General features: G+C 48.1%; 1 protein-coding gene across 1 annotated transcript in view; it reads right to left on the bottom strand.

Moving 5' to 3' along the window:
- Positions 1–501: 501 nt before the first annotated feature.
- Positions 502–14,516, bottom strand: part of CHRNG (cholinergic receptor nicotinic gamma subunit) — a gene marked incomplete at both ends in the record, with an annotated part of 29,532 nt that continues 15,517 nt past the window's right edge. Inside the window, 6 exons of the mRNA XM_083364923.1 lie at positions 502–666; positions 3,276–3,409; positions 3,922–4,129; positions 7,735–7,849; positions 9,313–9,427; positions 10,907–11,110. Coding sequence (XP_083221049.1) covers positions 502–666; positions 3,276–3,409; positions 3,922–4,129; positions 7,735–7,849; positions 9,313–9,427; positions 10,907–11,110 — 941 coding nt within the window. The remainder of the gene's footprint in view (positions 667–3,275; positions 3,410–3,921; positions 4,130–7,734; positions 7,850–9,312; positions 9,428–10,906; positions 11,111–14,516) is intronic.

Here is a 14,516-nt window from a genome sequence, read left to right as displayed (position 1 = left end):
TTTTCTTTTATTTTAGTTTTTTATATATATTTAGTATTATTAAGGATTGGTTTACTATATACAAGCTAGAGAGTGATGGATTTTAGAGTTTATAATTGTTAGTATATGATTGTTTATGATTGCCTTTTAGATATATACCTTGTATTTTGCTCTGGGAAGTCGGGGGGGGGGAGGGGGGAGGAGGGGAAGTGGAGGGGGGGAGGTAGGGGAGGGAGGAGGGGGAGGGGGAGGGGGGGAGATAGGGGGGAGGTAGGGAGGGGAGGAGGGAGGGGGAAGGTGGGTTTTTTTAAAGGAAAATTGTATTTTATAAAACTTTTCAATAAAAAAAAAAAAAAAAAAAGTTGCCAAGGTTGAGAAACAGGCTAATTTCTGCAAGATGGCCGAAGCCCAGAGTTCCTAGCTTAGATTCCCCATAGCCTTGCACTGCAGCCTTGTTCTCTGTACAATATTCCTCCAAGCAGAGGACCAAATTGAAATCTGGATCCAGTTCCTGGCCCACTTCTAAGGCAGGTATCGCTTCGGATCTCCCACAAAAGGTACTCCTGGCACTTGATTGAAGTGAGCCATCAGGAAGACGCCAATGGTGCCAAAGATAAAAACGGAGGCCATGATGAGGAAGCAGACCCGGTCAATGACTCTCCCTACCAGGATCCATTCTTCATTTTCCTGGAAAGAAAGGGGGGGGAATCAAGGGAACTTGGAAAAAAGTTAATTTTCCCAGAAGGAAGGAAATTCAGGACAACCACAAGGCAGAATCTCTCCAAATGGAGAAGAACAGTGGACCATTGGGGACATCCTGACAACCAGGGTTGTATAATGTAGAACCGTGGTGGCAAACCTATGGCACGGGTGCCATAGGTGGCAGGCAGAGCCCTCTCTGTGGGCACGTGCGCCATCGCCCCAGTCCTAGGCCTTCAGCTGAGTTTTATAATAATAATAATAATAAGTTGGAAGGGACCTTGAAGGTCATCTAGTCCAACCCCCTGCTCAGGCAGGAAACCCTATACCATTTCAGACAAATGGCTGGCCAGTCTCCTTTTTGCTTTAGGCCTCTGCTGGCATGTGCAGGAAAAAAAAAGGTTCAATCAATTTCAACTTCCTGCGGGGAAAGAAAAAGTTCTTGCAAAGTTGGAATTGATGGATTGAACTTTTTAGTCCCACCCAGTCTGCCGTTACCACCGCAGCCACGCCCACCCGATGGGCCACGCCCACCCGATGGGCCACGCCCACCCGATGGGCCACGCCCACCTGGCACCCGATGATACATAAGTGGGTTTTTGGGTTGCAGTTTGGGCATTCGGTCTCTAAAAGTTTCGCCATCACTGATGTAGAACCACAGTTGTAACAGCGGACCCCCTCAATCTTGCCGATTTTGACACAAGCACACACCTTTCCCAGTGTTATTGCTGGAGAAGGCGGCAGCTAACCAAAACTTTCCACTGAGATGGAAATCTTTCTGAGAAAGAAGGAGGGGGAGGAATAAAATTTTAAAAAAAAACCACCCTTCCTTTTCACAGAAAAAAAAAATATAGAAATTTTCAAAGGCCGTGAAACAGCCGGCAACCGGGACACCTTTCGTGCCAAAACAACGAAACAAAAATAAGTTTCCCCGCAGAACCATTTGTTTTCCGGCACTTTAAATCTAACTTATTTATGAAATCCAAATTGGGGGGAGCGGGGGGGGGGAGCTGAGGGAAATAAGGAGAGAGAGAGAGAGGTTGAAAATAGACCCAGCTCCAATCTGATGATCAATTTCGGCTTGCCAGAGAGAATAGATGAAAGTGGGTCTGATTGCAACTCGAATTCGGGCCTAAGAGAAAATGCTGATAAATGTCTATTTTCTTTGCAAAGGAATGAACCATAATAGCGAGGTTTCCAATTTTTCCTTTTTCTTTTTTCTTTTTTTTAAAAAAGGTCTTTTTAACCTGCCTCTCACCGAGACATGGAAGAACAGGCAGTGGGAATCAATCTCCATAAACAGCCGTGCAAACTTCTAAATTTCAAGCATTCCTGGAGTGAACCAACAGGCAATCCGGGATTCTACAGCTAGTCCTCAATTTACGACCACAACGGAGCCCAAAATTTCCGCTGCTAAGCCAGACCGTTGTTAAGTGAGTTTTTACAAAAAGCGATCCCACGATCCCAGGACACGGCAGCCATCATCAATACAGGCCCGGCTGCCAAGCATCGAATTCTGACCACGGGGGAAGCTGCGATGGTCGTAAGTGTGACAAACAGTCGTAAGTTCCTCTCCCCCTCCCCAATGCCGCGCAGTGCCGTTTCCCTCAAGAACTGTGTCACTAACCTCAGCGCAGCGATTCGCTTAACAACTGTGGCAAGAAAAGTCGCAAAATGAGACAAAAAAACACCCTTAACACCTGTCTGGCTTAGCAACAAACATTTGGGGTTCAATTGTGGTCGTAAGTCGAGGACTGCCTGTACTGCGGTCCTTGTCCCATTAATGGTAGTCCTCGACTTATGACCATCACTGCAACCAGAATTGTGGCTCAATTGTGGTCGTAAGTCGAGGACTGCCTACACTAATATGATTTGTGTGCAGGACCATTGGCAAGGGGAACTCAAAAAAAAAAGCAAGATGGCAGCTGCGACTATGCAGTCCTGGCTGCCATTTTGACTTTTTTGACCCGCTGGCCGTTGCTGGCTACCACATCTGGGGCTGAAACTATCTGGATGACCTCACTGCCATCTGGACACCCTGTGCTGATTAGGGAATTCTGGGAGTTGAAGTTATTAGGGAATTCTGGGAATTCAATTGTAGTCGTAAGTCGAGGACTGCCTGTACCACATGTGTTCTCCCTAACCCACTTTTTCTCAACTTCAGCAACTTTTAGAGGTCTGGACTTCAAATCCCAGAATGCCCTGGGCCAGCTTGGCTGGCTGGGGAATTCTGGGCATTGAAGTCCAGACCTCTAAAAGTTGCTAAAGTTGAGAAAAACTGCTGTAACCTAACCATCTTTCCTCTCTTCAGTTTCACGGAGAACTTTTTTATTCCTTTGGCATATCTACTACCACTTTACTCCTTCCTGCTTTGATTCCACAACCCTTTTCCAGCATATCCTCCTCTTCTTTCAAATTTGGCGGGGGGGGAATCCCTTTCGAAAGAGACACGCAGCCTGAGCCTTTTCCAGTTTGTCCTCCTTTTTCCTTATACCCCCATCCCATGCAAGCTCGCAGTTGCCAGGACATCTGCCCAGATGTGGGCCGTGCCTGCTGTTTTAACTCGAATCCATCCTCCCTGTTTCCATGGCACTTACGCTATCGAAATCGTTCTTCTCTCGCAAAGTCTTGGCGATGTGGTTGCAGGCGTTCACACAGGACTGGATTTCCGGAGCTGCGTGGCGTAGGCTGTTGCAGAAATCCTGGGGACCTCCGTTCTCCAAGCCTTCTCCTTGAAATGGAAATCAAAGTAGAGGAACATCAAAGACCGAGGCAAAGAACAAGAACAAGAGGGGGCTCTGGAGAATGGCAATTTCTGCATGAAATTCTAATGCTCGTCCGTCAGAACAGAATGGAACAGAACAGGACAGGACAGGAATAGGAATAATAGGAATAGGAATAATGTGATGTGATGTGATGTGATGGAATAGGCTACACTAGACTAGAATAATAATAATAATAATAATGGAACGGAACGGAACAGAATTAAATTAGAAGAATAGAATAGAACAGAACAGAACAGAACAGAACAGAATAGAACAGAATAGAATAGAACTTTTTAGTCCCACCCAGTCTGCCATTACCACTGCAGCCACGCCCACCCAGTGGGCCATGCCCACAAAATTGGCCACACCCACCCAAAGGGCCACGCCCACCCGCCACCCAATGATACGTAAGTGGGTTTTGGGTTGCAGTTTGGGCACTTGGTCTCTAAAAGGTTCACCGTCACTGGTCTAAGCTCACCGATTTTTGACAGGAGAATCTTCATCAGCCCGTCTCGTTCCTTCTGCCTCTCAAACAAGAGTTCGCTCCGGGCTTTCCACAGCATGTATTCCTCGGCTTTGGCCATCAGCCCCAGGGAACTCCGTCGCCGGGCGGGCTGATTCTCGGTGGGCAGCGAGATGCGCTTCCTGTGCATGCCCAGGTAAAGGGGCACCAGGTGCAAGAAGACCTAGAGAGCCAGGCGCTGAAACATGTTGGGAAGCGGGAGCAGAAAGGAACGCCAGGAAAACTTTCCAAAGGATGCCACCATTTGTTCACGGGAGGAAGGAGGGGGCAGGGAAGACACCAAACACAGGTAGCCCTTGACTTACAGCAGCTCGTTTAGTGACCATTCAAAGTTACAACGGCATTGAATAAAAGGGCGTTACGACCATTTTTTATGCTCCAAATTGAGACGCTTGGCCACTGACTCGTATTTAGGACGGTCGCAGCGTCCTGGGGTCAGGGGATCCCATTTTGCGACCTTTTCACAAGCAACGTCCACGGGGAAGCCAGATTCCCTTAACGACCACGTACCGATTTAACAACCGTGGGGATTCACTTAAAACGGCTGTGGCAAGGAAGGTCGTAAAATGGGTCAAAATGCACCTCATAAACATCTCCCTTCAACTACAGATATTTGGGGCTCAATTGTGGTCGTAAGCTGAGGACTAGCTGTACTGATGTCCTTTTCCCATTGCCAGTAGTCTTCGATTTACGACCATAGTTGGAACCAGAATTCCCGTTGCTAAGCAAGGCGGTTTATTTTAGCGAGTCACCCTTTTTTTGCCACGGTCGTTAAGCAAATCACTGCAGTTGTTAAGGGAATTATGTGGCCATTAAGCAAATCTGGTTTTCCTGTTGACTTGCTTGTCAAAGCCAGCTGGGAAGGTGACAGATGGCGATCACATCAACACTGGCATCTCCCAAAGGTGCTTTTTCAGGAGGCAACTGGACTTTCTTGTTTTTTCCTTGAAGATGTTTCACTACTCATCCCAGAAGATTCTTCAGCTCTGACTGGATGGTGGGGAATGGAAGGATTTATACTCCTTGCAGACAACCGGTCATTTGCATTCTTTTAGAGCATCATTGAGGCCACCTGGAGAGTTATCTGTGTCTTCAGGATCACCTGAGTGGTGCAAATGGGTGTGGAGCCTTCTTGCAACCACTGGAAGGACGGTGTTGTAGATTGGAGATAGATGGTATCATATCCGTCCCCTCTGTTGAGAGAGGGTTCTTCAATTTTGACATAGATGACCTCCAGGTGGCCTCAATGACCCTCTAAAAGAATGCAAATGACCAGCCGCCTGCAAGGAATATAAAGAAGCAAGGAAGCTTCTTCAGCTCTGACTGAATGGTGGGGAATGGAAGGATTTATACTCCTTGCAGACGGCTGGTCGTTTGCCTTCTTTTAGAGCATTGTTGAGGCTACCTGGAGGCTTATTTGTGTCCTTGGGGTCATCTGAGTGGTGCTAACGGGTGTGGAGCCTTCTTGGAACCGCTGAAAGGATCGTGTTGTAGACTGGAGATAGATGATGTCACTACTCAGGTGACCCTGACGATACAGATAAACCTGCAAGTGGTCTCAAGGCCTCTCTAAAAGAATGCAAATGACTAGCAGTCTGCAAGGAGTATAAATCCTTTCATTGCCCACCATTCAGTCAGAGCTGAAGAAGCTTCTGGGATGAGAAGCAAAACATCTTCGTGTTTGTTGGACCCGTGCCCCACCTGGCTGGTTTATGCAGCTCGGGAGGTGACACGAGGCTGGCTCCTGGCAGTTATTAATGCTTCCTTGAGTGAGGGGTGCTTCCCTGCCGCCTTGAAGGAGGCAGTGGTGAGGCCCCTCAAGAAACCTGCCTTGGATCCAGCTATTTTAAATAACTTTCATCCTGTCTCCAACCTTCGCTTTCTGGCGAAGGTTGTTGAGAGCATGGTGGCACGGCAGCTCCCTTTGGTCCTGGAGGAAACTGAGTATCTGGATCCATACTAATCGGGTTTCAGACCCAGGTACAGCACGGAGACGGCATTGGTCGCGCTGGTGGATGATCTCTGGCGGGCCCGGGATAGGGGTTATTCCTCTGTCCTGGTCCTATTAGATCTCTCAGCGGCTTTTGATACCATCGACCATGGTATCTTGCTGCGACGTCTTGGGGGGTTGGGAGTGGGAGGCACCATTTTACAGTGGTTCTCCTCCTACCTCTCGGGCCGTTCGCAGACGGTGTTGGCAGGACAGCAGAGATCAACCCCAAGGCCCCTTAGTTGTGGGCTGCCCCAGGGGTTGGTCCTCTCTCCCCTCCTGTTCAACATCTATATGAAGCCACTGGGTGAGATCATCCATGGTTTCAGGGTGAGGTATCATCAATATGCTGACGATACCCAGCTTTTCATCTCCACCCCGAACCAACCCAGTGATGCCCTCAACGTGATGTCCTGTTGCCTGGAAGCGGTACGAATATGGATGGGGAAGAACAGGCTCCAGCTCAACCCGGCCAAGACTGAGTGGCTCTACGTACCTGCATCTCGTTTAGTCCAAGAGGTTCTATCTTTGGTTATGGGAGGACAGGTGTTACCTCCCGCGCAACTTAGGCGTCCTCCTGGATGCACGACTCAGTTTTGAAGATCATATAGGAGTTGTGGTGAGGGGGGCATTTGCCCAGGTTCGCCTGGTGCACCAGTTGCGCCCCTATCTGGACCGAGATGCTCTACGTACGGTCACTCATGCACTCGTTACCTCCCGTATAGATTACTGCAATGCTCTCTACATGGGACTGCCCTTGAAGACCACCCGGAGGCTCCAGCTGGTGCAGAATGCGGCCGCGCAGGATGTGATGGGAGCATCCCGATACTCCCATATTACACCCCTCCTGCGTGAGCTACATTGGTTACCGGTTGTCCTCCGGGTGAGATTTAAGGTGCTGGTTCTTACCTATAAAGCCCTACATGGCTTAGGCCCGGGATATTTGCAGGACCGTCTGCTGCCAGGAACGACCTCCCATCGCCCGGTGCGCTCACACAGGGAGGGCCTCCTCAGGGTGCCGTCGGCTAGACAATGTCGGCTGACGACCCCCAGGGGGAGGGCCTTCTCTGTGGGGGCACCTGCCCTGTGGAATCAACTTCCCCTTGAGCTCCGGATGGCCCCGGATCTCCGGTCCTTTCGTCGCGGCCTTAAAACATTTCTCTTCCGTCAGGCTGACCCGGACTGACGATACGGATTTTTAAATAGAGTATTTTTAATGTTTTATTATTTTATCATTGGGGCTTGTTAGTTCAATCTTTTTTAACATTTGTATTATTGTGTTTTATTGTTGTTAGCCGCCCTGAGCCCTTCGGGAGATAGGGCGGCATATAAGTCCCATAAATAAATAAATAAATAAATAAATAAATAAATAAATAAATAAATAAATAAATAAATAAATAAATAAATAAATAAATAAATAAATGAATTAAAAAAATAAAAAAATAAAAAAATAAAAAAAAAAGAAAGTCCACTTGCCTTGTGAAAAAGCCCCTTTGAGGCAACCATGACCTGGATGACTAGACCAGCGTTTCCCAACCTTAGGAACTTGAACATGCGTGGACTTCAACTCCCAGAATTCCCCAGCCAGCTATGCTGGCTGGGGAATTCTGGGAGTTGAAGTCCACGCATCTTCAAGTTCCTAAGGTTGGGAAACGCTGGACTAGACAATTACCACTGGCATTTTGCCCCTGTGACCTTGGAGATGCTGCAAAAGCCCAGGAAAATGGAGAAGGCCCTCAGCCCTTCCAGGTGGGAAGCACAGCCTCCTTCGGACTCACCTGTCGGACTCGCTCGGACATCGAATGAGTATTGGGGCTGCGTAGAGAAACGTTGAGGACAATCACAGCGTTCACCACGATGACAATGGTTACCACCAGAAGGAAGGTTAAATACCTTTCAACAGAAACAGGGACGCACTGCATTTTATTTTATATTTCATTATTTCATTTCATTTCATTATTTTTTTATTTTATTTTTTTATTTAATTTTACTTCATTGTGTTTAGTTTTTATTATTTTAAAACTAAATATAAGTCCCATAAATAAATAAATAAATAAATAAATAAATAAATAAATTTTATTTTTTACTTCACTTCATATTTTATTTTATTATTTTATTTTACTTTGCTTTGCTTTGTTTTATTTTTTTGCTTTATATTTTACTTTATTTTACTTTGTTTTGTTTTGTTATTTTTTATTATTTTATTTTTTCCTTTATATTTTGTTTTATTATTTTATTTATTTTGTTTTGTTTAATTGTTTCATTTTATTTTGTTTTGTTTTGTTTTATTATTTTATTTATTATTTTTTTTATTCATGTATATCCTGCGTTTATTACTTTTGCAAATCATTCAAGGCAGTGGATATATCCAATACACCTTCCTCCTATTTTCAACACAAGAACAACTTGTGAGGTGAATTGGGCTGAGAGACAGACTGAACCAGTCACCCAGCCGACTTTCATGCCTAAGGCGGGACTAGAACTCACAGTCTCCTGGTGATTGGTCCAAAGTCACCCAGCCGACTTTCATGCCTAAGGCGGGACTAGAACTCACCGTCTCCTGGTGATTGGTCCAAAGTCACCCAGCCGACTTTCATGCCTAAGGCGGGACTAGAACTCACCGTCTCCTGGTGATTGGTCCAAAGTCACCCAGCCGACTTTCATGCCTAAGGCGGGACTAGAACTCACAGTCTCCTGGTGATTGGTCCAAAGTCACCCAGCCGACTTTCATGCCTAAGGCGGGACAAGAACTCACCATCTCCTGGTGATTGGTCCAAAGTCACCCAGCTGACTTTCATGCCTAAGGCAGGACTAGAACTCACCATCTCCTGGTGATTGGTCCAAAGTCACCCAGCCGACTTTCATGCCTAAGGTGGAACTAGAATTCACAGTCTCCCAGTGATTGTCCCAAATTCACCCAGCCAGCTTTCATGCCTAAGGCGGGACTAGAACTCACCATCTCCTGGTGATTGGCCCAAACTCACCCAGCTGGCTTTCAGACTAGAACTCAGGGTCTCCTGCTTTCTAACCTGGTGCTTCACAACTAGACCAACCTGGTTCTGACTGTTCAGGGGAATTCTTGGAAGATCACAGGTGGCAATCACATGACTTTGAAAATACATGTTGGTTGCCAGGATCTCAAATGTTGATCATGTGACCGTGGAGATGCTGCCATGGTTTGAATGTCCCCTGTCCCCCACCACAGCTCATAAGGAAGGGGACTCCCTTCTGGAAGTGTCCAGAATTATTTAATTAAACTTTGTTTCCTGGTTTCACTCTGAGTTCCAAACCTACTCCGGTATTCAAATTTGCAGCTGCTGCAAGTGTTAATGGTGTTTATTTTGCAAAATACTCACTTTCCAATCAGGGGCACTGCCTGAGAGGTTTCTGGCACCTTTTTTGCAATCAGAAAAAGGAAGACGGTCTGGGCTAAGAGGACATTGATGGAGACCGTGCACTTCTGCCCACCAGCTGTGGAAATAAGAGGAGAGGAGAGGGAGAAGGGAGAGAGAGAGAGAGAGAGGGTGAGGAGAGAGAAGAGGAGAGGAGAGGAGAGGGAGAGAGAGAGAGAGGAGAGGGAGGAGGAGAGAGAGAGAAGAAAGTGTGAGGAGAGAGAAGAGGAGAGCAGAGGAGAGGAGAGGGAGTGGGAGAGAGAGGAGAGGGAGAGGAGAGGGTGAGGAGAGAGAAGAGGAGAGCAGAGCAGAAAAGAGGGAGAGAGAGAGAGGAGAGGGAGGAGGAGAGAGAGAGAAGAAAGGGTGAGGAGAGAGAAGAGGAGAGCAGAAGAGAGGGAGAGGAGAGGGTGAGGTGAGGAGAGCAGAAGAGGGAGAGAGGGGGGAGATGAGAGGGAGAAGGGAGAGAGAGAGAGGGCGAGGAGAGAGAAGAGGAGAGCAGAGGAGAGGAGAGGAGAGGGAGTGGGAGAGAGAGGAGAGGGAGAGGAGAGGGTGAGGAGAGAGAAGAGGAGAGCAGAGCAGAAAAGAGGGAGAGAGAGAGAGAGGAGAGGGAGGAGGAGAGAGAGAGAAGAAAGGGTGAGGAGAGAGAAGAGGAGAGCAGAAGAGAGGAGAGGGAGAGGAGAGGGTGAGGAGAGCAGAGGAGAGGAGAGGGAGTGGGAGAGAGAAGGAGAGGGAGTGGGAGAGGGAGAGGAGAGGGTGAGGAGAGAGAAGAGAGCAGAAAAGAGGGAGAGTGAGAGAGAGAGGAGAGGGAGGAGGAGAGAGAGAAGAAAGGGTGAGGAGAGAGAAGAGGAGAGCAGAAGAGAGGGAGAGGGACAGAGAGGAGAGGGAGAGGAGAGAGGAGAGGGTGAGGTGAGAAGAGGAGAGCAGAAGAGGGAGAGAGGGAGAGGAGAGGGGGAAGGGAGAGAGAGAGGAGAGGGTGAGGAGAGAAAAGAGGAGAGCAGAAGAGAGGGAGAGGGAGGAGAGGAAGGAGAGGCAGAGGAGAGGGAGAAGCAAGAGAGAGAGTAGAGAGTGAGGAGAGAAGAGGAGAGCAGAAGAGAGAAAGAGGGAGACAGGGGAGAGGAGAGGAGAGGGAGGAGAGGAAGAGGAGAGGGAGAGGAATAAGAAAAGGAGGGGAGGGCGGAAAGGAAAGGAAAGAAGGAAAGGAAAGGAAAGGAAAGGAAAGAAGGAAAGGAAAGGAAAGGAAAGGAGGGAAACGCAGTGTCTTAGAAAATAGGAAGGAAAAATGCCATTTTGTCCCAATATTCTTGTTCCCTGTCACTCTGAGATAAAATATTTGGAAAATTGGATCAGGGATCCCTTCCAACCTGATCCTTCTCTGCAACTGATCCCCAACAATTTCAGAACTGGCTCACATGGAGCCTAATTCACGCTATCTCTGTTCCAATCCTTTTTAAAAAAACCTTTTCCTCTCCAGGCAAAAGGGTTGGCTTGGATGATTTCCAGGTTTCCCTTCCATTTGATGATTCAAGAACTCCTCCCAGGAGGGCTCCAGGATGCTGACCTTTGGCAGGCAGGAAGTACACCAGCAGAGCCACGGAGGAAATGAGCACGCAAGGGATGATGATGTTCACGATGTAGAACAGAGGCTTCCTCTGGATGATCAAGAAGAAGACAATTTGCTGGTACTCAGTGTCACTCGGTGTGAAGTGTTTGACGTTCACCACTCTCTTGGCGGGCCGGTGTTTGATCACCCACTCTCCATTCTCTGCCAGAAGGATAACCGGATCAGCCGTAGCACATCTCAAACCCACTCCCTGGGGCTCTAGGACAACTTCACACAGCCAATTCAGCACAGCCAACCCACTGCAGCCCACTTGCCACAGTCAACTCGCCATGGCCAACTCACCACGGTCAACTCACTGCAGTCAACTCACCATGGCCACTATGGTCAACTCACCATGGCCCACTCACCACAGTCAAGTCACCATGGCCAACTCACCATGGCCAACTCAGCACAGTCAAGTCACCACGGCCAAATCACTGTGGCCAACTCACCACAGTCAACTCACCATGGCCAGTAAGGTCAACTCACCATGGCCAACTCAGCACAGTCAAGTCACCATGCCCAAGTCACCATGGTCAACTCGGCAGTCTACTCACCATGGCCAATTCACCACAGTCAACTCACCATGGGCACTAAGGTCAACTCACCATGGCCAACTCACCACTGCCAACTCACCATGGCCAACTCACCATGGTCAACTCTGCAGTCTACTCACCATGGCCAACTCACCACAGTCAAGTCACCATGGCCAACTCACCATGGCCAACTCAGCACAGTCAACTCACCATGGCCACTAAGGTCAACTCACCACTGCCAACTCAACATGGCCAACTTACCGGGATCAACCCACCATGGCCAACTCACTATAGCCAACTCACCATGGCCAACTTACTATGGCCAACTCACCGCAATCAACTCACCATGGCCAACTCACCAAGGCTAACTCACCATGGCCAAATCACTGCAGGACATCAAAAAATGGTGGAATAGAGTAATTAAAGAAAGGATCCCAGAGGAGGGACAAAATGAAATATGAATGATGAAAATTAAAATTGTTTTAATTGTTTTAAATAGTGGAATTGAACTGTTGCATTGTCCCACAGTGAGTTATCCCACGGCAAGTTATCCCATTCCGCCCTGGCCAAGGTTGTTTTGTATCCAGGGCCATTATGGGATAGCTATGATGACAGAGATGCTGCAATGGACATAAGTGTGAAAAACATTCATACGTATATATATGTTAACTGCGGTGGGATTTCAGATGCTCCTCAAATTACGTCCGGTCAATTAGCAAACAAAGCTATGATGGATTACTCAAAAAATACGAACCAGTTCCGAAGTTTGGCAGCTGCCCCTGCCACCCACCCCCCAGGTCACATGCCCACATTTTAAGTGTGTGCCAACAGACCGGCATTTATGGACTTCTGCAGTGCCCCGTGGTCATATGACCACAAACTACGTTTCTGCGCAAATAAACTGACATTTTATTTTGCCCAAGTAAACTGGCATTTATTTTGAGTTTGGGGTAAAGCGTCCCAAGGCAATATAAGAAGTAAGAGGTGGAAGATCAACAGAGAGAGATCTAACCTAGAACTAAGGAGAAATTTCATGACAGTGAGAACCATTAACCAGTGGAACAACCTGCCTCCAGAGCAGGGGCCTTCAAACTTGGCTCTTTGATGACTGATGGACTTCAACTCCCAGAATTCCTCAGCCTGGCTAAGGAATTCTGGGAGTTGAAGTCCACCAGTCATCAAAGGGCCAAGTTTGAAGGCCCCTGCTCCAGAGGTTGTGGGTGCTCCATCCCTGGAGGTTTTTAAAGAGAGGGGACAACCATTTCTCTGAAATGGTATAGGGTCTCCTGCCTGAGCAGGGGGTTGGGCTAGATGACCTCCAAGGTCCCTTCCAGCCCTACAACTCTTTGTTCTATGTTTCTAAGAACAGCTGAAGCAGAAGACTGCTGGGGGTCTGAATGAAGGGTCCCTAAGCAGGAAGAAAGAACTCAAAGCCGGGTTGTAGAAGGGCTCCTCTCTGCAAGGAGATTTCAGCCAAAGGCTGGGCTGAGATGCCACATGGAGGCCACAGAGTCTCCAAAATCTGAGGAGTTGTTAGTGCTGTCTGGGCTGGGCTGTTTTCTTGCAGATCTTTCATTACCCAAACTAGATAACATCCTCAGTGCTAGGATTCTAACCCTGATGATGTTGCCTAGTTTGGGGGATGAAACTGTTAGATCCTGGGGTTTGTTGCGTGATTGGCGAGTGAGTTCAGGAAAGGTCATTGTTTATTGCTTGCAGGAACTGAACTGAGAAACAGGGCTGCGAATGCAGCAATTTATACCCTGCCCTCTAGGCGGCGGCCAATAGGTTTAAAGCAACCTATTGCCGCCCAATGGCGGTGCTGGAGACGGGTTGTCTGAGAAGCTGGGAGCCGTTAGCCAGCTTCCCTGCTTGAGCAACCTTCCAGCAATTAACCCACCTGATATTCTTTTCTTTTATTTCTTTTATTTATTTTAATCCCATTTATATCCCGCCCTTCTCCGAAGACTCAGGGCGGCTTACAATTTAAGCACAAACCAATGTGCTTGGCAATAGCCTTCATTCTATGTATATGCCTGCTTATTAGGGCTTCCCCCCCCCCAAGCGGCATTATTACAAAGTCAGCTTATTGCCCCCAACAATCTGGGTCCTCATTTTACCTACCTCGGAAGGATGGAAGGCTGAGTCAACCTTGAGCCTGGTGGGATGCGAACCTGCACTAATTGCAGGCAGCTGGTGTTACTTAAGGAGGCATTAGCCCACTGCTCCACCAAGGCTCTTATAGCAAGAGAAAGGCCAATACATTACAGAAACGTCTGCAGGAAAACAACCCAGTGCAGACAGCACCAATAACCCCACTCTCCTCCTCCTCCTCCTCCTCCTCCTCCTCCTCCTCCTCCTCCTCCTCCTCCTAAGATTGATAATGTTATCTAGTTGGGTCATGAAATATCTGCAAGAAAACAATTAAGCTCAGAGAGCACCAAGGACCCCACAGTCCTCCTCCTCCTCCTCCTCCTCCTCCTCCTCCCAGGATTGATGATGTTATCTAGCACTGTAACCTAGTTGGGTCATGAAATGTCTGCAAGAAGACCACCAAGCTCAGAGAGCACCAAGGACCTCACAGCCTTCCTCCTCCTCTTCCTCCTCCTCCTCCTCTCCTCAAACCCCACTCCCTTCTAGCACTGATGAGGTTACCTAGTTGGGTAATGAAACATCTGCAAGGAAACAAGCTCAGAAAGCACCAAGGACCCCACAGTCCTCCTCCTCCTCCTCCTCCTCCTCCTCCTCCTCCTCCTCTCCTCAAACCCCCCTCCCTTCTAGCACTGATGAGGTTACCTAATTTGGGTCATGAAACATCTGCAGGAAAACAACCAAGCTCAGAGAGCATCGAGGACCCCTCCTTTCAACCCTGAGCTACAAATATTCTCCTCTCTTGGTCTCCAAGATCCCCAGGTGTCTTTTAGAAAAACCCACCCCTCTCATTTCTTCCCTCCCCTCAGCTGTTGTGCCACACCAGGCGTAACACATTATTAAGCTGATGTTTCCTCATTGCCATTCCCCCCCCTCCGCTC

This window comes from Vipera ursinii (assembly GCF_947247035.1).
Source record: "Vipera ursinii genome assembly, chromosome: 5".
In the NCBI taxonomy this organism is placed as follows: Eukaryota; Metazoa; Chordata; class Lepidosauria; order Squamata; family Viperidae; genus Vipera; species Vipera ursinii.
Note: the sequence above shows the minus strand (reverse complement) of the source record. Positions and strands in the feature narration are given on the sequence as shown.